General features: G+C 44.6%; 1 protein-coding gene across 1 annotated transcript in view; it reads right to left on the reverse strand.

The window, feature by feature from the left end:
- The window catches only part of LOC125890225 (voltage-dependent N-type calcium channel subunit alpha-1B-like), a 657655-nt gene that overhangs the window by 206660 nt on the left and 428013 nt on the right, over nt 1–22982 (reverse strand). Inside the window, exons 16-19 of the mRNA XM_049578752.1 lie at nt 9079–9151; nt 8870–8987; nt 8645–8712; nt 8366–8472 (exon numbers count right to left, since the gene is read on the reverse strand). Coding sequence (XP_049434709.1) covers nt 8366–8472; nt 8645–8712; nt 8870–8987; nt 9079–9151 — 366 coding nt within the window. The remainder of the gene's footprint in view (nt 1–8365; nt 8473–8644; nt 8713–8869; nt 8988–9078; nt 9152–22982) is intronic.

Consider the following 22982-nt stretch of genomic DNA (forward strand, 5'->3'; position numbering starts at 1 on the left):
CATATGCAGAAAGAGTCATCCAACTCCATTGCATGAAGATCGTTCCCAAACAGAGACACCATCAACACAAAATACAGTTGATGAAAGTACATCCTCACTATCATGCTGATTGAATGGAGGGAAAGGTGGGAGCACATCAATGATTGTGCCAGTGTGGATCTCAGCATCTAACGCTGCTGATACTGAGACCCTAGCATACGCACTACTGGACACACAAAGCAGTCACACATTTGTTGATCATGAGGTGTGTGAAAAGCTCCAGGCAGCAATGGAACCAGTTAAACTCAAGCTCTCCACGATGATGGGGAAAGACTCAGTGGTGAAGAGTCAAAGAACATGTGGTCTCAAAGTCAGAGTATTCTCCTCAAACATTTCCACTGACTTGCCTCCAGCCTACACGAGGGACTTCATTCCTCTTGACCGCGCACATATTCCCACCTGTCAAACAGCCAACACATGGAAACACCTTGTTGACATAGCCCAGGAGATACCCCCACTAATGGACTGTGGTGTCGGATTATTGATTGGCTATGATTGCTCCAGAGCTCTAATTGCAAGGAAGGTCATCACTGGAGGTGACTATGAACCTTACGCCATTAAAACCAACTTCGGTTGGAGCATTGTGGGAAGCGCGTCGCAGCGTGTGAAAGCTAAAGATGTGACTGGTCTTTGTCATCGGGTGTCTGTCAGAGAGTTACCACCTATAACACCATCTGCTGTTATTAAGGCTCTTGAGTCCGATTTTGCAGACACAAAACCAGGCGACAAAAGCATATCTCAAGAAGATATTTGCTTCCTGCAGATCTTAAAAAGAGGAATCCAGCAAAACAAGCTTGGTCACCTTGAGATGCCCCTTCCCTTCAAAGCACGTCCTCACCTCCCAGACAATAAGACGCTGGCTTTGGCCCGGCTGAAGCAACTTAAACGGAAGCTGGACAGAAATCCCAAGTTCAAAGAGGACTATGTGAGGTTTATGGAAGGCGTTTTCAAAGATGGGTATGCAGAGAAAGTAGACAGCCAACCAGAGCTGGGGAAACTCTGGTATATCCCTCATCAAGGGGTGTACCACCCCAGGAAACCAAACAAGATTCGGGCGGTTTTTGACTGCTCGGCAAAGTACGAAGGCACCTCATTAAATGACCATCTGTTAACAGGACTCGACCTTACAATGGTCTCACAGCCGTACTGTGCTGCTTCCGTAAACATCCCATTGCGGTCATGTGTGATGTGGAGAAAATGTTCCACAGATTTCATGTCAACAAAGAAGATAGAGACTATTTGCGGTTTCTCTGGTGGGAAAACGGGGACACCAACTCAGAACCCACAGAATACCGCATGAAGGTGCATCTATTTGGAGCATCATCTTCCCCTGGCTGCGCCAATTATGGCCTGAAATACCTTGCCAGTCAAAATGAGAAAGAGTCCCCCTCCGCAGCTAGCTTCATCAGGAACCATTTCTACGTTGATGATGGAATCATAAGTGTGGAGACGGTCGGTGAGGCAATTGAGCTAGTGAAGGAAGCCCAAGCTGTGTACGCCAAAGGAAAGTTGTACCTTCACAAATTCCTTTCCAACAGCCGAGAGGTGTTAGACTCTATCGATGTTGCAGAATGTGCTGCAGAGGTGAAAAATGTTGACCTCAACCATGATGACATACCAGTGCAAAGAGTGCTAGGTATAAGATGGAACATTGAAAATGACAGTTTCTCCTTTAAGGTGTCACTTGATGAGAAACCAGCGTCACGAAGAGGGATTCTCTCAATTGTGGCCTCTTTATATGACCCTCTAGGGTTTCTGGCCCCATTCATCCTTGAAGGAAAAAGGGTGCTGCAGGAGATGTGTCAGCGAGGTACAGGGTGGGATGAACCACTACCCAGGGATTTGAAGTCAAGGTGGGAGACTTGGATGAAGGATCTGGAGAACCTTGAGAAAATTGAGATTCATACCTGACTTCATACCTGACAGATTTGGTGAAGTCCAGAGAGTTGAACTCCATCATTTCTCTGATGCAAGCAGTCAAGGGTATGGCCAGTGCTCTTACATCAGATTGGTGAGCAAAGAGAAAGTGCACTGCTCCTTGGTCATGGGCAAAGTGAGAGTTGCTCCAACCAAAATACTCACCATACCAAGACTGGAGCTAAGCGCTGCAGTAACCTCAGCAGCTGTGAGCAACATGTTAAGGGAGGAGCTAGAGCTCAAGATAGATGAGAAATATTTCTGGACGGATTCTCGAGTAGTTCTCGGTTACATCTGCAATGAAGCGCGAAGGTTTCATGTCTTCGTTGCAAACCGCGTCCAGAGGATTCGAGAAACCACTGACGCAAGACAATGGCACTATGTCGACACGGAGAAAACCCTGCCGACCACGCCTCAAGAGGCCTCAAGGTGGCTGACCTCATCGACTCAAATTGGCTTTCTGGTCCCAAGTTTCTATGGGAGAAGGAGATAGCCACAAATCAGGTTACATCAGAGCTGTTGGTGGGACATCCGGAGGTGAGGACTACACAGGTGCTGAAAACTGAGGCTGCAAGGCAGTTCAACATCCAAGGGCATCTGCTACGGTTCTCAAGGTGGTCCACAGCGGTCAATGTCATCGCTCGTATCCAGCGGTTGGCTAAGAGGATCAAGACCACAGAGCCTTTAAACGTGGAAGAGAGAAGGCAAGCTGCACTGACTCTCGTTAAGCTTGCGCAACAAGATGCCTTTCAAAAGGAGTTGAACATGCTCAGCCAGAAATCAAGGAAGCTGCCTTGTAACCACCAACTCTATCAACTTGACCCGTTCCTCCAAGATGGTATAATGAGAGTGGGAGGAAGGCTGAGAAAGGCGCTTGTGGCTCTTGAACTGAGACATCCAATTATACTCCCTAAAGATGGTGCTGTCACAAACCTCATCATTGCACATCATCATGACAAAATTCAGCACCAAGGCAAGGGACAAACTCTGAATGAGCTAAGAACCAATGGTTATTGGATTGTTGGTGGAAGTAGAGCTGTAGCCCAATACATCAGGCAGTGTGTACAGTGCAAGAGAGCTCGCGCATCACCAGAGGAGCAACGGATGGCGGATTTACCTAGCGACCGCGTTGATCCCACACCACCGTTCACATACTGCGGTATGGACTGCTTTGGTCCCTTCCACACTAAACAAGGTCGTAAAGAACAAAAATGGTACGGCCTTCTCTTCACATGTCTTTGCTCCAGGGCCGTGCATATAGAGATGTTGGAGGATATGATGACCAATGCATTTATCAGTGCCTTAAGATGCTTTATCACCATCCGTGGAGCTGTTCGACACATTAGATCTGATCAGGGCACTAACTTCGTGGGAGCAAAGAATGAAATGGCAAAGGCCCTGAAAGAACTCAACAAGGAAAGACTGGCTTCCTACCTGGCAGATAAGCAGTGTGACTTTCAGATGAATACGCCGCACTCAAGTCACACCAGAGGCGTGTGGGAGCGTCAAATCAGGACAGTGAGAAGTGTACTGAACACAGTCCTGGCCAACAGTGCTGGAAGGTTGGACGATACTTCCTTAAGGACTTTCTTTTACGAAGCTATGTCCATTGTAAATAACCGTCCGCTCACTGTCGATAACATCAGCGATCCCACCACTTTAGAGCCGCTCACACCAAATCACTTGATCACAATGAAAGCCTCTGTACCACTTCCCCCACCAGGCAAGTTCATCCAGGAAGACCTGTATGCTAAAAAACGGTGGAGAAGGGCCCAATATCTGTCAGAGCAATTTTGGCATAGATGGAAGAAAGAATATCTATCAAACCTCACTCTCAGACAGCGATGGCTTGCGCCAAGGCGTAACGTGGGTGTGGGTGATATTGTGATCATCAAAGAGGAGGACGTCCCTCGCAACGAATGGAAACTTGCCAGGGTTGTTGAAGCACATGAGGATGATGACGGACTGGTACGGAAAGTGACAGTGCAGATGGGAGAACGAAAGTTAGGAAAAAGGGGTGAACGCCTCAACCAGCTATCCATCATTCAAAGACCCATTCAGAAGTTAGTGGTTCTAGTTAAGAGTAGCTAAAAGGGGAAAAGATCAGTCATTGATTAAATATCTCCTTTCTAAGCAAAAGGTGGTCATTATACAGTAGTTCATCCATAACTGGGCATTATTTGTGTAGAACTGTCAATTATATTGTTTGTTATTTGTATAGCTGAATTCATTTGTTGTGAAAAAGAAAAGAAAAAAAAATCATATGGTTCATTTTCAATAAGGACACAACAGAACAATGCTTGGAAATTACCATTGATTACTTAATGAAGAGTGTAAGTGTATTTAACATTTTCAATTGTGTTGCTCAAAGGTAATTTGGTGGGAGTGTAGCTGACGCTCATAACTGTGTATGTGGGTTGCCATGGCAGCACTGGAAATAGGCATGTGCGACGATATGTTTGATATCTGATTTGTTTTTTTTTTAATGATATGTTATGTACATTTATGGTGGAACCCTGGGCGTGTAATTCGTGGCTCTGCTGCAGGGCCTTGTTAAAAATATTTCTGCCTCTTTTTTTTTTTTTTTTTTTTTAAATGTTTATGAGAAATAAGCAAGAATTAGAGAGAGAGAGAGACAAGCGAGGATGACAACATGGCGAACTTTTGTGCTCTTAAAACTGTCTACTGCTGGTTCTCAAGGCGAACACGGTAAAAATTGTTTTTGCTTAAGTTTGTTGAGCATTTGTGTTGACAAATAAGTGACTGAAATGGATGTTATGTGATTATTGAAACGCTTTATTTGTTTCTAGTTTTCACGGTGTTCCATGACTCCGAAGAGAAATAAATGATCGTGGACATCAGTACGAAGCATGGATTTTTTCATGACCAGAGTAGATAGTCAGTTTTAACAAATTTCACAGTCTAACAAAACAAAGTTGCACACCTAATTTTTACAGCATTGTAAGTTATTTTGTCAGGATCTATTTGAAGTATCTTGAAATTGGGATAGATTAAATTCTGCATGTCCGTGTGTGTATGTGTGTGTTTGTGTGTGTGTGTGTGTGTGTGTGTGTGTGTGTGTGTGTATGTATATAAGTCAGCATCTAAAGATCAAAGGTGTATATTGTTTTTGCCATGCAGCTTTACCCCATAGGATAGCTACCAAGTGCTCTAAAAGTTCTCAGTAAATCTTCTTGACTCCACTCGCTGAGGATCAATACCACCATAGGATTATTTATGCCTCCAGAGCACTCTTTTGTTTTTGTTACGCAAATTCTTTGCAAAAAATAGCCATAGGATAGTAACAGTTTGTTACACGATACAAAACAGCAAACAGGTATCTTTAGAAGAATGGTAAAGCAAAGATAGTTATCATGGGCCTCATTCAACAATAGTCTTCTAAGTTTTCCTTAAATTTGTTCTTGACAAAGGTCCTAGGAAAAGTCTGTGTCAAATTCATGACAAGTTTTTAAACTGCAGAATTGTGTTCTTTGAATGATGAATGTCCTTGTCCTCTAAATTGAAAGTATGTGCCAGTTGATCCTATTTACAGTAGAATAACACTCTGCCAATCCTCATAAAAAGGCATAAGACTGGACTGTGTGCACACAAAAATTGAAAAGAAATGCTGAGAGAATTAAGTAAAGAACACCCAAACAAATGCCAAAAAAGCAACAAAAGAAAACCCTACAACAATAGTTTTGAAGTGGACGTACTTCTGCATGCAGTCAACACCAAATAAGCTGAGAAACATAATAGCATCAGTAGTGGATATAAAATAACACTAGAAACTATGCATTTGCATGCTATTACTGTACTTGTTTGGTGAATGCTGTATTTGGAGAAGGGAGCACAACTGAAAAAAAAACAACCTGCCAAACACAGAAGAGAGACGCTAACCCCTGGAGGGAGACAGGCTTGCATGATTAATTGTTAATTATTGGATGTTCTGTTTCCCAATTAACACAATTGATGTGAATTAGTTAGTGCTGGGTTTATTTAGTTGGTAAAAGTATAAAAATAATTATCAAAAAACATTGTACATGCAGAAATATCATTGTAATTTAAATCTTATAATATTATTTAACTGCAGAATTGAAGAAAACACAATAATTAAATTGTTCTAACCTAAGAACAAATCCCAAATAAGAAAACATTGGTAAATGTCAGAATCTTTGTGAAACTGCATAATTGGGTTTTAAGAAGAAATTTTCTCTGAAGAACTGTTGGTGAATGAGGCCCAGTGTATTGTACATTGTTTTGTATATCTCTACATGCACACACGCACGCACTCACACACACACATACACACACACACACACACACACACACACACACATTATGATATTCTGTCTGTTGATGGAAGGGTTAGAGTTGATTTTCTAAGGGATAATGCAGTAATCTACAGTCATGGTCATTTGGGAGACAGAAAACAGAGATTTGTGAAGAAAGGAATGTTTGTAGGTGAGAAGATAAACACTGGCTTTAACTGGGACATTGGCTCTGAGGAGGAAAGTTAAAGCCTTTGGAAACACAGCTTGAAATAGTAAAAATGTATATATTATCAAAGTCGAGTGTCTCATTAATCATCCACAAAAGTCTGAGTGAAAATAACCATTCATAACAATTAGAAAACCTGGTTTAAAAACAGCTCATTTTGCAGTTTAGACCACTTGCCAGGACAGAGTGGGCGTGGCAGATAACGCTCTGATTGACAGCTCCCTCATTTTGATTGACATCTCCCTGGCTCAGCAATGGCTGCCACAAATTTAATCCAGCCGTACATGTTTGAGCCCTCTGATGATTCAGAGGACGAAGCAGAAGCCCTGCCAGGTGAAAATGATTCCTTTCAGGTGATCACTGAACGGTAAGTTTCAAAATGTTTTGTGATTCATATTAATGTTTCTTCGTAGAATAGACCCTCAAAGCGGGAGAGACCGGTGCCAGCCGGCCGTCCCTCTGGCGCTGTGTAGAAGTATTTGCCCGCTTCGAATAATGTTTCCCTCCGGCTAAAATTGTGTTGTTTCCCGCAGCATCACCTCCGCGATTGGGGATATGTTTATGCGTAGCAAAGCTAACTGCTTGGGGTTGGGGTTAGGGGTGAGGAAGGGTGCACATTACGTCCCCTCTCCGCGAGCCAACACCGGCACCGAGCCCTGGGGGCAAGCCCGGCCATTCACAAGCCGCCTCTTCCTGCAGCTCCATGAGCTGCAAAGGCTCGGATTGTCCGGGCTTTGGAGCCGGTCAACCTGATTCGAGTGCTGCTGGGAGCCCGCTGGAGGCAGAGCCTCCGCTGGGTCGCAGCCGAGTGGTTCAGCCAGTTTACGATCTGTATTTTCTAAACATCAGACTAGAAAGCTGTTTCTCAGACTCCACCAAACAATAAAATAATTTTAAGTAACACTGCTGTCGTGACCTCTATAAAATCTGTCATCTGACGTTTTCATTCGGCTGAATAAAAGTTTTAGTTTAGATAATCAAGATATTTTTCTGTCATGCCACCAGTGAGCTTTCAGTTTTGGCTCACACTCAAAGAGGCAGATTTAGCTGGAGCAGAAAGGTTTTGTTGCGCTGCCACTGGGGGGTGGGATGAGACAACTGACGGATGATTTATGATTGGTTTGGAATTTATTGCGTAATAAATCTCAGAGGTAACCATGGCCAAATCAAACCCAATTTCAAGAATGTACAAAAACTTAAAAGAAAAATATTTCGAATTTGGATGGAAACTGATTTCTAATTGTTTTTACATGTTTAATATTATGTACATAAGACCCTAAATTACATAGTTAGAAGGCTATTGTGGATTTGGGTTTCCAGAGGCTTTAATATTATGCTTTGTTTCAAGAGGTTGACGTCATCAAATTTCACAATTATATCCAGGGTCCTCTGAGAAAAGTAACCAAATAGCTAAATCAGAGACCATGCATGAAAGTAAAAATGAAAGAGAATTCGGATTAAGTTGTTGATGCTTGTGTAAATGCATGCAGGAAACAGGGCTTTACAGAAATTAACCATTAAGTAAAACACAACAGTGTAGAGATTCTGCATATTTAGGTTATAATCACAACGTAAATGTTCTTAGCTAAAGCTATGGATTACCGCTCATGTATGCAATATCATACTGAAATACTGAAATACCTTAGGCACAGCTGTTTTGTATATCTGCCTTTCGTCTGTATCTGTTGTTCACATTTTTAGACTAGGGTTGAGGGTTTGTTCTTCAAACAAAAAAACGTCTGGATGCTGTATATTATTACTGTATAAAAAAGTAAATGTGCATCCTGCACAGTTGTATAGCAGCTAGCTGTGCACCAAAGGTGCCTTGTATCTTTTCTGTTGTGGTGCGCTAAAGAAGAAAACAGAGATTTCAGGAAGCCAGAACAAACATTGGAAGAGGTTGACTTACGCTGTGATGGAAATGTTAGCGGCTGACATGGGGCTGACCTCCTTTACCTCCTTGGCCTTCTGGAGAGCAAGCTTCTTATTGATGGCCTCCTCTTGCTCCTCTTCATCCTGGACAGTATGAGCAAAAACATACATAGATAGATACATACAGTACATGCATACATACATACAGTACACTGTCGTGCCAGATCGGGCACGAATCCCCATGCCTACTACCTCTATTGCCTGTTGTAAACTGCTATAAATCCAGAATGTGACAAACTATAAAGAAATATTCTACCTTAGTGAGCTCCTGGGCATTTGCAAGGTTATCAACAGCAATGGCCAAGAAAACATTGAGGAGTGTGTCTGTTTATTTGTGGTCTCAGGAAAAGAGCAAATGATTTATGAATACCATATCAATATTTCAAATTCCAGCTCAAATCAACCATACATTCTTTTACAGCGCTATAGCGCTTCTGACAGCCACAGAGGTAAAGTGATCTGGATCAATCAAGCAGGATACAGTTTCCAAAGAGAGTGAGAACGATGAAATAAATGGACGAGAACATTCCCCCGTGCACGCCCCCCTGTGATTCGATCCCATGGTACATGACAGCATTCCAGTCCTCCCCAGTTAGGATCTGCAGGGGAGACACAGGGCCAGATTTCTCAGTCCAGTTCAGTGATACAAGCAGAGCAGGAGAAAAAAAGCATGATGGAGTTGACCTTTACCTGAAAGACAGTGAGGATCGCTGCGGGGAATGTGTCAAAGTTGGTTGTTGGTGTTTCATCTTCAAAATTAAACCTGCAGGGAGAAAAAGAAAAGGCAATCTTTGAATGTAATCAAGATTCAAAGCCAAAATACAGTCGAGATCACTCTTCCATCTACTGGGGGATGGGGCAGTTTACTGCCCTCGCCATTAGGCTGCTGCACATTATTTCAGCGCATATATTCCTACTACATTTGAGTCATCTAAGTGCCTAGTTTGTGTGACCTCACGGCTGATCTCTGAGTGTTTATTCTTCTCCAATGGATGAGTTGTGCTAATGCTAACATTTTGTACATCTGTCTGTCTACTTGGACCTAATTCCCCCCAACATGGGAGTTCTGTAGTTCACGGGGAATTCGGTGCGGGAGCTGTGGCAAAAATCAATGAGCAGGTATGTTTATACATAACTAATAATAGCAAGAATGTTTTATTTGAACTGGTGCATGTAGATTGCTTTTGTTTAGCCAGGGCAGAACTATTCGACGGCATAACGGTCAGTATCATCGATGCCCCGGGGTGTAGCAGTAATGCCAACTGTCAAGCGTTTCCAGTGGGAGAGAGGGAATCGTAGGTGTAGCATGTATGTAGCCACGTCAAACCCACCAATAGAAACTCTTCTCTCATCCATCAACGTAGGCCCCGTCCGTTAAGTGCAGTTAAACCTGCAAGCAAAACTTTAACTCGCAAGCAGAGGACTGATCTGCAAGCAAAAGTTTTTTACTTGCAAGCAAAGAGGACTGATTTACAAGCAAAACTTTTGAAGTTGCAAGCAAAGAGGACTGATTTGCAAGCAAAACTTTTTAACTCGCAAGCAAAGAAGACTGATTTATAAGCAAAATGATAATACGTTTGTACTTACAAACTTGATTTTTGATTACAGTTCAAGAAATATGCTCTCAAAACAGTTTTGTATGATTGCAACAAAAAGACACAACAATACCTCCATAACCCACCTGTCAACCACAAAGCCATTGGAATGAAGAGTATACCTACTTTCTCCTCTGTAACCCACCCATCTACCTATTACCCACCTCATCAACTATCACTACACTACTGAGGAGTGTTGGTGGAGAGAAATAAAATAAAATAAAAATAAAACAACAGCAACAACAACAGTAAATCCGTGTTGAAATCAGGAAAAGAGCTAGTTATCGTTACCTCTGAGCAGCCGGTGGCCGCAATGAACAGTTCACGGAGGTTGCATTGATTTACATTGTGGTACGTTGCGTTCACTCTCTATTCAGTGAAAATAGTATCGGGCGAAGGTACATTACAACGTTCTCATGATGTGTTCAGTGTAATCTTGTAAAATGTAGCTTTTGGAGAGAAACTTGAATAAATCCAGCTGTTTAAAGGAGAAATTTGTTGATGCTTTCACAGCAATATGAAATAGAAATTAGACAGGGAATTACGGCATATTAAAATTATACAACAGTTAGTTCCGACCGAGTAATTTGATTGGACGAGAAGCATTCCTTGAGTGCTGATATAGAGTATAACATCACTGGGACTTGTAACAGTAAAATCATTCCGCTCACAGGTGTTATAAATATAAACACAACTGTTAATTAACCAACTGTCACACTCACTACAGTGACGCAAACTGACACTAGCGTTACACCAAGAAGATGGATATTTTCCCCAAAATTACATTTGAATTAAATTATGAGTGGTCGTTAGGAGAGGACGAGGAAAAGGAAAGCCGGGACTCTTCTGTGCAGACCTCCAGGTGTGTTTGTGTAACATCAGCCAACCTCGACAAACTGGAGAGGAGCAAAACTTAAATGAACACGGTCAGGAATTATCAATGATCATCTGATGAGGTATGGAAGCGAATCGTGACTAATATTTAAATTAAAATGCATTTGCAGAAATGCTTTTTCATTTTAGGATATGGCTGCATTATTTGACTCATGAATAAAATTAATAATCAGTCAGCCTATTTGCATTTTCATTTTCTTCTTCAAGACTGCACATTTTATGCCATAATCAAAAAGAAAACAAAGAGGACATTGCTATTTCGTTTTCGTCTGCCCCGCAAAATAGTGCCCATAATTCGAAAACGATTTGGCAATCTGAGCGGCGCAGGAGAATGACGTCAGTAGCCGTCAGATAGATCTCCTGAATATATCTAATATCTAGTAAAGCCGAACTAGTAATGACACTGCACCTAGATGAACTACGTTAAGACAAAAAGCAAGGATGTTGGCTAATTTCAGATATTTTAGATAGTACTCTAAAAACTGCGTTTTTGGGATGGTAGGTTTTTTGCGGCTTGTTGTAAAATAGAGTCGTAAAAAGATACATCTACTGAATATATCAAATGTCTATTAAAGCCGAACTAGTAATGACACTGCATCTAGATGAACTATGTTAAGAAAAGGTAAAGATGATGGTTAATTTCAGATAATTTAGCTAGTACTTTAGAAACAGCATTTTTGGGACTGAATATTTGAATAGGCCTATATCAAATATCTAGTACAGCCGAACTATCATGTTATTATTATTATTATTATTATTATTATTATAATTGGTGGGTAATTATAACAGAGGAATATATTTGCCGTTTTAATATCAAGAACACTTTTGTGTTTTTGTGTCTATACAGGACGTTGTTGAATCACGGAATTCGTGTGAACACTACAACAATGGATCCTAATTGACTTTACATTGGCATTGTTTCCATGGTACCAGCATGTAATTTCAACCCATTACGTGGTGCCACCACGGAATGCGGTGTTAAGAGGTCGTGGTCATTTCACGTATTTCTGTGAGATCAGGTTGCCTGCAAAATAGTGCCCATAATTCGAAAACGATTTGGCAATCTGAGTGGCGAAGGAGAGTGACGTCAGTAGCCGCTCTTCTTCAGCTCTGTCCTGACCGTGCTACCCATCTAATACAGTAGGGGGCGGTGTGCACATTTGATATATGGACGCATCACAGATCATGGCGCTCCCTGAGATTGTGCAAACACTGTTAGAAGTAGCTACCCAGGTGGATTCTAATATTATATCTGAGTCTGATGCCTGTGATCGAGTTGAGCAGGTCATAGAGAGCTTGGCTGTATACTCTGCCGTCACAGATTCAGTCATTATAACATCGTAACTGTAATGTCTACTCATTCACCTCATTATTGGACTTGGTATCTCATTATTTTGACTTAGTAAGTCATTATTTTGACTTACTATCTCATTATTTTGAGTTAGTAAGTCATTATTTTGAGATAGTATCTCATTATTTTGACTTAGTATCTCATTATTTTGACTTAGTAAGTCATTATGTTGAGTTAGTAAGTCATTATTTTGACTTAGTATCTCATTATTTTGAGTTATTAGATCTTATTTTTTCCATCAAGTGGCGGAAATGGGCTTCCATACTTTCCTGTATAAATAAATGAAAATGAAAATGAAATGAAAGTAAGAAGGTGTTCTATTTCATATCAGGTCAACACGCCACTGTATGGGTCACTCTCTCCGAGGGTGAGCTGTTTCAGGAGACAATGTAGCAAGTTAATCACATTAACACCTCCGCCCTGCGGGCACAATCAGAGCCTATACAGCTGTGCGATTGCCTGTTCAGTCTCTTTTTCTCCTCCTGGAGCGCGTAAGTATGGTTTTCAGATCGAGACATGTTATGTGAAACTATCGATAGCTATACTTACACGCCTTCTTCCTTCAGGAACAGCTTTTTGCTGCAGTAAGGAAGAGTGCGCGGATCATCGGATCGTTTTTGGAGTTATATTTATTGTGTGGGGCTGCGGGGAGCCTCTTTTCCCGTGAGGGAAAACGTTACCTCACGTGGCTGAAATTGTTTGTTGCGGTCTTCTTCTAGGTGAGTAGTAAGAGAGAGAGAGAGAGAGAAAAAAAAAAAAGACTTTCTTTTTCGAGCTGAGAGGAGCCGCTGCGGCCGTGAGGTCGTATGCTGCCTGAGGCTTTATCCACACCTGTAATTTCCTCCGAGTGACTGTCTTGGCGTGCCAGGCCATGTCACAGGACGGCAATGGCAACATTTTCCCCCCTCCCTCAATTCCCCCTGGCCAAGGCGGTCAGCAGGCGGAGAATGAGCTGGAAACAGAGGCGGCGCACGGCCCGCCGCTGGTGGAAAGACGGCGCGTGCAGAAGAGGAAGTGCCCGGAGGCGGAGTTTGGGCAGCTGCAGCTGCAGGTGCAGGCAATGCAAAATACCCTGCAGGAGCTTGTTCATGCTCAGCGCCCTTTGGGGCTGCATGACGTGAGCAGGCCAGACCCTGAGGTCTGGGATAAGGATCCAGATGTGCTTTCTGTTGCAGCCTCTGACAATCTGGACTACCTGCATGACCCCCAGTCCGAGGAGGATGTCCAGTCGCTCTCTGATTTGGGGGATGGTTCTTCGCAGGCTTCGGAGCCTGAGCCGATGGACCCTTCTGATAGGGCTGTGGTTGTGGGAGCAGCAGCACGCTTCCAGCTGGTCTGCCAAGCTCCTCTTCCAGCTGCTTCAGTGTTTGACAGGAGGACCCAGCTGGCCAACACTGCAGGGGCGGAAACATATGGGGCCTACCTTTGCTATGCTAGCAGAAGCTGTGGCAAGAGCTGGCAGGGATGCAAATCACCCTAACAGGCGCTGCAGGGCAACTGATAACCAGCTCCACCGAGCTTATCATTCCTCAGCTTTGACAGCCAGGCTGGCATGCACCAATTCCTTGTTGCTGCTTTATTTGGAGGGCCTGCTGCAGGATGTGGCTTCAGCAGCCCCGAGTGGTGAGACGGCTGAGATGCTCTGCGTAGTGGACATGTTGCTGCGGGGAACCAGTGTGCATGCTCAGGCCCTTGGTCAGTCAATGGCCTCAGTGGTCCAGGCGCACCGCCAAGTGTGGCTGTCCCAGTCCAATTTGTCCGACCAGGACTGCATTGCTGTCCTGGCAGCTCCAGTGGTGCCAGGAGAGGTTTTTGGTCCACCCTGTGAGACAGCCTTGGAGTAGTCTCGTAGGGCGAGGGAGCTGACGCGCTCTGTGAGGGATGTATCAGCCTCACGTTTGCGCTGGGGTCGTGGGTCCTTTCCGGCCATCTCTACGGCCTCCAGGGCACCGCAACCTGCCACCCGAGGGCCCCCGGTCAGGGATGGCCAGGCTCACCAGCGTTCCTTTCGCAATGACCGCAGTGGGACCACCCATCTCAGGGGCACCAGACCCCAGTCGGCTGGCGGCTGTTTCTGTCGCTGACGGTTATCGGCCTCCAGCTTCACGCTTCACTCTTCAGCACCTTGCTCACTGGCGCCAGTGTACTCGCTGCCCTTGGGTACTGAATACACTGGAGTCAGGGTACAGGCTCCAGTTCCGAACCAGACCACCACAGTTTTCTGGAATCATTCCTACCCTCCTAAGCGACATGACAGATTGTCAGTCCCTTGTGGCAGAGGTCTTGGCCCTTCTGAAGACAGGGGCAATAACACCCGTCCCCAGCGGCGAGATGCGCCAAAGGTTTTATTCAACCTACTTCCTGGTTCCAAAGAAGGACGGAAGCCTCCGTCCTGTCTTGAACCTAAAGGGTTTCAACGGCTTTCTGAAACGTCTGCCCTTCTATATGCTCTGTCTGTTGCACCTTCTGTTATCTGTAAGGCAAGGGGACTGGTTCACTACAGTGGATCTGCGAGACGCATACTTCCACATTCCTGTACACAGAGACCACAGGAAGTACCTCCGGTTCTTCTTTCAAGGCACTGCGTACGAGTACACCGTCCTCCTATTTGGCCTGTCCTTGTCCCCTCGCACCTTCACAAAGTGCATGGAGGCGGCACTGGCCCCTCTCCGTCGCCAGGGTATTCATATCTTGAATTACCTGGACGATTGGTTGGTTTGCTCCCCAACAGAACAACAAGCCCGGCTCGACACCTCGACAGTGTTGAAACACCCCGAGGACCTGGGGCTGGCCTTGAACAGAGAGAAGAGTTGCCTTGTTCCATCCAGGATGGTGGAATATCTGTGTTTGGTTCTAGATTCAACCTCAATGAGAGCGGTCCTGACCTTGAAGAGGACAGAGGTGCTGATGGACAGCTTGTCACATTTAACTGTGGGCTCGCACATAACAGTGAAGCATGGCTGGAGGCTGTTGGGCCTCATGGCGGCAGCATCCCAGGTGGTGCCCCTGGAGTTGCTCCATATGCGGCCACTGCAGCAATAGCTTGCCAGGCACAAGGTGAGCCCCCACGAGGATGGCCTGAGGGCTATCCCTGTGTCTTTGATTGCCTCCCAGCAATTGCATGGTGGACCACGGCTCTGGGCCTCAGGGAAGGAGTTCCACTGGGCCCAGTGTGCTCAAGGGTGACCGTAACTACGGACGCCTCAGAAGCAGGCTGGGGGGCTCTATGGGAGCACCACCTGGCCTGGGGCCGGTGGGTTCCCTTTCGGAGGGGGGCTCACATCAACCTGCTCAAACTGGAGGCAGTGTATCGGGCCTTGGTGTATTTCCATCCCATGATTCGGAGGAAGCACGTGTTGGTTCGGACCGACAACTCAACCGTGGCTACATCAACCACCAGGGAGGTCTGCGGTCATGGTCCCTGCACGACCTGGCACACAAACTCCTCCTCTGGACTCATGCTCATGGTGAACGTGGCAGCACATCTCCTGTCCAGGGGTGGTCCCAGGCCAGGGGAGTGGCGACTTCTCCCACAGATTGTGGAAGCCATTTGGTCTCGATTCGGAGAGGCCCAGGTAGACCTGTTTGCCTCACTGGAGACCACCCACTGCCCGCTGTGGTACTCCATAGCGGGGCCGGTGGGAACATTGGGGGTGGATGCTCTTGCAGGCCAGTGGCCCCAGGGCCTGCTGTATGCGTTTCCTCCCTTTCCCCTCATACCAGCCGTTCTGGCCAAGATGGGGATGATGGAGGCCAGGGTTCTGCTTGTGGCCCCAGATTGGCCACATCGGCCATGGATGGCGACCTTGCAGAAGCTGCTGGCAGGAACCCCATGGTGTCTCCCAGTCAGGCCAGACATGCTGTCGCAGGCTCAAAGGCAGCTCCAGCAACAGAAGCCAGGGATTTACAGGCTGCATGTCTGGTCCCTAGACAGGGCCCACCCTGCAGCTTGAGTCCTGCTGTTAGAGCTTCCTCTACCAGGGTGCTTTACGCTGGTAGATGGAAACGGTTTTGCCAGTGGTGTGCAGGAAAGGGCTGGAACCCGGTCTCCTGTGGGACACGGGGGGGGGGGGGGGGGTCCTCTTATTTTTACAGACACTGTTGGAGAAAGGGCTGACAGAATCCACCTTGAGGGGCTACGTGGTGGCCATATCTGACCGTCACATCCCTACTGAGGGTAGGACAGTGGGCTCACAGCCCTTTGTTAGCCAGTTTTTGAAGGGGGCTAAGAGTATACGGCCACCAAGGTCCCACATGGTCCCATCATGGGATTTACAGTTGATGCTGCGGGCTCTGTCGGAGCCTCCTTTTGAGCCTTTGGCCAATTTGGGGCTTGGGCTTCTTTCCCTCAGAACAGCCTTTCTCCTTGCCATGGCCTCAGCGAAGTGGGTCTCTGAACTACATGCCCTGTCTGTGCATCCGTCTTGTCTGAGATTAGGAGGAGAGGGACCTGCCATCTCTCTCCTGCCTAATCCAGCTTTTTTTTTTTACCAAAGGTGCTCCTTCGCTCTTTTGTGTTGAGGCCCTTGGTTCTGAAGCCCTTCCATCTTCCTCCCCATGAATCTGCGGAGGCAGCCCAGTTGCACTTGGTCTGTCCGGTCTGGTCCCTGAGGGTGTACATTGACCACACACGCCCCGTTAGACAGACCAATAAGCTGTTTGTGTGCTATGGGTAGCTAAGCTGGGCCAAGCTCTGTCCAAGCAGCGTTTGGCCCGCTGGGTCGTCGAGGCCATAGCTCTGGCCTATGATGGTGCTAGGGTCCCTCCACCTAGGGGAGTGGTGGCCCACTCCACCAGAAGGATGGCTGCCTCTTGGGCGCTCTTCAAGGGGGCTCCCTTGGAGGACATTTGTTGGGCCTCTTCTGGGACCTTCACAAGGTTTTACAGACTAAATTTTGCTTCATCAATGGCCTCTGCCGTTCTGGAAGCAGGCCAATGAACTGTGCGGTCCCTGCCATGCTGAGCCGTGGCTTCAGGCCAGGGAAGTGTGTGTGGTCCCTGCCATGCTGGACCATGGCTTCAGGGTTGGTATTCACCCGGTGGTTGTGTTTTATTGATTAAGGAGGTTCTGTTTATGGGGACCTTTTCCTTCTCAGTTGAAAATGTTTTATTTGACAACAGGTGGCCTTCATCGGCCTGTGACAGTTTTATCTTTCTTTCCTCAATAAACTGTGTTCTAAACCGAAATGTTGTTCTGAGTGTTTTTGGCCTCACTACACCTCCTGCCTGACCTTATTTGGTATACTGTTGACCCATACGGTGGCGTGTTGACCTGATATGAAATAGAACGGATGGTTACGGAAGGTAACCATGGTTCTATGAATAAAGGTCAACACGCCAGCTTGCAGTGTCATTCAGAAGGCTGGTTCGGCCTCAGTCGGAGAAAAGAGACTGAACAGGCGATCACACAGCTGTATATATAGGCTCTGATTGCGCCCGCAGGGCGGAGGTGTTAATGTGATTAATTTGCTACACTGTCTCCTGAAACAGCTCACACTCGGAGAGAGTGACCCATACGGTGGCGTGTTGACCTTTATTCATAGAACCATGATTACCTTCCGTAACCATCCGTTTTTGGGATTTTTTGTGTGAAAGAAGGTTATTTTAAAGGTTGTTTCATAAATGTGTATTATTGAATTTATGCTGATTCAAAGGTAATTTAACAAAGGGCTGAATGACTTTAAAACAGTTTAATTATTTTTTTTTTATAGTGCAGGCACAAAAGAAGAAAAAAAATAACAACAAATAAAAAAACAAAAGAAACACCGATAAAAAAACACTGCAATCAGCTATTGGCCAAATTGTTACTTTCAACATTGGTATCAGTATCGGCCCAGAATTTCAAAATCAGTGCATCGCTTGTTCAATCAGAAAGTTAATTTGTACATTTTATTATTATTTTACAATTTCACATATTGTTTTAATATTTATTCTTTTGAACAAGTTAATTTTTTTTCTCGAATGCCAGCCTCATCAGATTTGCCTTTCGGCTATGCAACATACTGCGTCTGTGCTCACTAAACACTCGTTTCAGTGTGGAGAAAGAGTTCTCGCACATAGCAGTTGATGCCCCGAATGTCAATGCATGTTTGAAAGCAATAAGGACCTGCGGCATAGCACTGAATGCATTTTTGTGTCTAGAGACAAGTTGTTCTCAAAGTCAGTGGCTCGCCACCCTGGCTCCTGACAAACTCACACGGTGAACTGCGTCTCGTTCATTTCAGTTTTGGTTAAATCCAATAAAGGTCTCACTTAATTAGTGTTCAAAAAATTTTCACTAGCAGGGTCCAGGGCATTCAAGGCTTCTGTGTACTTGTGATTCCTCTCTCTCTGAAACGTGCAGCCATCTCTCCAAGTACACTGTCTGTGATGGAGTAAAACAGTCTTTTGCATTCTTGTTCAGTGCATTGCTCTTGGTGGCCAAGAGTCTCCTCGACCACGTAGTCTCGAAGTGCTGCAGGTGCCTGCCGCGGTCGCTTTGCAGGAACAGGCGCATCACTGGGAGTTCTCATTCCAGATGTTCAGAAACTCTTCATCACACCTTAGTCTTTTACGGCAATTTGAAACACTGTGTATGAGCTGGACTGCCGTGAGAAGGTCGGTGAGGGTAGCTTGGAGCATTTTGTTTGGTGGGTCCATTAGTCCCAGCACGTTATGCATCACTCTGGCCAGAAATAAAAAACTCCCCTCGGTGAAGGCCTCATGAAGGCCAGCAGCCTCTATTCTCACTTCTGCAGTTGTTTTGTGGGTTCTTGTCTCTGCCATAAACTCTACAAGACTTGTGTATGATTTCAGAATTACTGATACAGTGTCCAAATGTCACTGATGTTCGAGCAGTCTTTTGCACGTCTGTCCTTTATACTGTGCTGCTACAGTGGGCTTTCGCAGGAACTTGTACAGTGCATTACAAACATCAAAGAAACCTTTGACTGCGTCCTTTGATGAGAGAGCATGCACAATCACTTAATGAAGCTGATGGTTAAAACAATGAATTTATGGGATCTCTCTGTGTAGTCTGTTCTGAATGAGCCTCTGCATGCCCCCATCCTTGTGTGTTGCTACCAACACATGCAACGGTCGTGCTGACGTGCTGACGTATTGCGGTAAGCGAGTTGTGTCATTTCTGGTGTTTCTGTGACAGCGTCTCTGTACTGCTCTGGTGAATTCCACTTGCCTGCTTTCTCACCTCAGTTGCTTTAACGCTGCTTTTACGTCTACTTCAAGTCATAACCCACACTGGTTCTGTTTAAGCACCTATAGCTCTCCTCCTTTCTACGACTTTCTCGCTAATCTCTTAGCTGTTGTTTGCACGCTCTTAGCCTTGTTAGCTACATTAGCTTACCATGGCTTCTCCTTCTCCTGCTCTTTCTTGCTCGGTGTGTCAAATGTTCAGTTATGCCTCTGCCTCCTTTAGCGACAGTGGTAATTGTAACAAGTGTAGCTTATTTGCTGCGTTGGAGGCGAGGCTTAGTGAATTAGAAGCGCGGCTCCGCACCATGGAAAACCATTCAGCAGCTGCGGTAGTTAGCCAGCCCCCTGTAGCCGGTGCGGAGCCACATAGCATAGCCTTAGCCTCTGCTAACTGTCCTCCGGTAACTCCCGTTCAGCCGGGAGGTTGGGTCACGGTCCGCCAGAAGCACAGCTCCAAGCTGAAGCCCACGGCTCACCACCAGCCTGTTCACGTTTCCAACCGCTTTTCCCCACTCAGCGACACACCCGCTGAGGATAAAACTCTGGTTATTGGCAGCTCTATTCTGAGAAACGTGAAGTTAGCAACACCAGCGGCCATAGTTAAATGTATCCCTGGGGCCAGAGCGGGCGACATTGAATCAAATTTAAAGCTGCTGGCTAAAGCTAAACGTAGATTCAGTAAGATTGTTATTCACGTCGGCGGCAATGACACCCGGTTACGCCAATCGGAGGTCACTAAAATTAATATTGCTTCGGTGTGTGAATACGCAAAAACGATGTCGGACTCCGTAGTTTTCTCTGGACCCCTCCCAAATCTGACCAGTGATGACATGTTTAGCCGCATGTCATCATTTAACCGCTGGCTGTCCAGGTGGTGTCCAGCAAACGATGTGGGTTTTGTTAATAATTGGCAAACTTTCTGGGGAAAACCTGGTCTTATTAGGAGAGACGGCATTCATCCCACTTTGGATGGAGCTGCTCTCATTTCTAGGAACCTGGCAAACTTTATTAGTAATTTAAATCCCTGACAACCCAGAGTTGAGACCAGGACTCGGAGACGCAGTCCTAAACGCCTCTCTGAGCTTCTAGTTCAGTTACCCAGCCATAGTTTTAATAGTTTTATACAAACGGTGTCTGTCCCCCGACTGCCTAAATTATCTAAATCTAAAATTAAACAAAGAGGAGTTGTGCATAACAACCTCATAAAAATTAAAACCTCTTCTGTGACAGAAAGACAAAACAGGAGAATTAAATGCGGACTGTTGAATATCAGGTCTCTATCGTCTAAAGCAGTGTTAGTAAACGAATTAATATCAGATAATCATATTGATTTACTCAGTCTCACTGAAACCTGGCTGTGTCAAGATGAATATGTCAGTCTAAATGAGTCCACTCCTCCCAGTCATAATAATACCCACATTCCTCGAGGCAGCGGCCGAGGAGGGGGAGTTGCAGCCATTTTTAACTCTAGCCTGTTAATCAATCCTAAACCTAAACTAGATTAGAATTCATTTGAAAGCCTCGTTCTTAGTCTTTTACATCCGACCTGGAAAACCTCGCAGCCACTTATATTTGTTATAGTGTACCGTGCTCCTGGCCCGTATTCTGAATTTTTATCTGAATACTCAGAGTTTTTATCCAGTTTAGTTCTTAAATCAGATAAAGTTATTATTGTAGGCGATTTTAACATTCATGTCGACGTTGATAATGACTCCTGGCTACCACGTTTATCTCATTATTAGACTCCATTGGCTTCAGTCAGGGTGTACATGAACCCACTCACTGTTTTAACCATACCCTCGATCTAGTTCTGACGTATGGAATTGAAATTGATAACCTAAAAGTCTTTCCACAGAATCCCTCGCTATCGGATCATTATCTGATTACTTTTGATTTCTTTTTACTTGATTACACGCCACTCAGCAACAGTTACTATACTAGATGTTTATCAGATAGTGCTGTCGCAAAACTTAAGGAAAAGATTACTTCGTCGTTAAATTCAATACCAATACCTTCAGTAACAGAGGACTTTAACCTCTCCCGAATTGATCATTTTGTTGATAGCACCGTAGGCTCGCTACGAACAACGCTCGACTCTGTAGCTCCTCTTAAAAAGAAGTTAAAAAAACAAAGAAAGTTCGCTCCTTGGTATAACTGTCAAACCCGTAAGTTAAAACAAATATCGCAAAAATTTGAAAGGAATTGGCGATTAACCAAACTGGAAGAATCTCGTTTAATCTGGACAGACAGTCTCAAAACTTATAAGAGGGGCCTCCGCAATGCCAGAGCAAACTATTACTCAACATTAATAGAAGACAATAAGAACAACCCCAGGTTTCTTTTCAGCACTGTAGCCAGGCTGACTGAGAGTCAAAGCTCTATTGAGCCTCGTATTCCCTTAGCCCTTAGCAGTAATGATTTTATGAGCTTTTTTAATGACAAAATTCTAACTATTAGAGGCAAAATTCATGACCTCTTGCCCTCAGATAGTACCTATCTAACCTCAAACACAGCTGTAAAATCTAATATATATTTAGATTGCTTCTCTCCAATTTCTCTTCAAGAATTGACTGCAGTGATTTCTTCATCCAAATCATCAACGTGTCTCTTAGACCCCATCCCAACTAGGCTACTTAAGGAGGTCTTTCCTTTAGTTAACACTCATATATTAGATATGATCAATATATCCTTATTAACAGGCTATGTACCACAGTCTTTTAAGGTAGCTGTAATTAAACCTCTACTAAAAAGCCCACCCTGGATCCAGAGGTGTTAGCCAATTATAGACCAATATCTAATCTTCCCTTTATGTCAAAGATCCTTGAGAAAGTAGTCGCAGACCAGCTGTGTGATTTTCTCCAGGATAATAATTTATTTGAGGAATTTCAGTCAGGATTTAGAGTGCATCACAGCACTGAGACAGCTCTAGTTAAAATTACAAATGACCTTCTGATTGCTTCAGACAAAGGACTCGTCTCTGTACTTGTTTTATTAGATCTTAGTGCGGCGTTTGACACAATTGACCATCAAATTCTACTGCAGAGACTGGATCACTTAATTGGCTTAAAAGGTTCAGCACTAAGCTGGTTTAAATCTTATTTATCTGATCGTTTTCAATTTGTTGACGTTCATAATGAACCATCCTTATGTACCAAAGTTTGTTTTGGAGTTCCATGAGTTCTGTGCTCGGACCAATCCTGTTTACTCTATATATGCTTCCTTTAGGTAACATCATTAGAAATCACTCTATAAATTTCCATTGTTATGCGGATGATACTCAGTTGTATTTATCAATGAAGCCAGAAGAAAGCAATCAATTAACTAAACTCCATAATTGCCTTAAAGACATAAAAACTTGGATGAGCACCAATTTCCTGATGTTAAATTCAGACAAAACTGAAGTTATTGTTCTTGGCCCCAAACAACTCAGAGACTCTTTATCTGATGACATAGTTTCTCTAGATGGCATTGCTCTGGCCCCTGCCACTACCATAAGAAACCTCGGAGTAATATTTGATCAAGATTTGTCTTTTAATTCTCATTTAAAGCAAACCTCACGGACT

This window comes from Epinephelus fuscoguttatus, linkage group LG6 (genome assembly GCF_011397635.1).
Source record: "Epinephelus fuscoguttatus linkage group LG6, E.fuscoguttatus.final_Chr_v1".
NCBI classification, from domain to species: Eukaryota; Metazoa; Chordata; class Actinopteri; order Perciformes; family Serranidae; genus Epinephelus; species Epinephelus fuscoguttatus.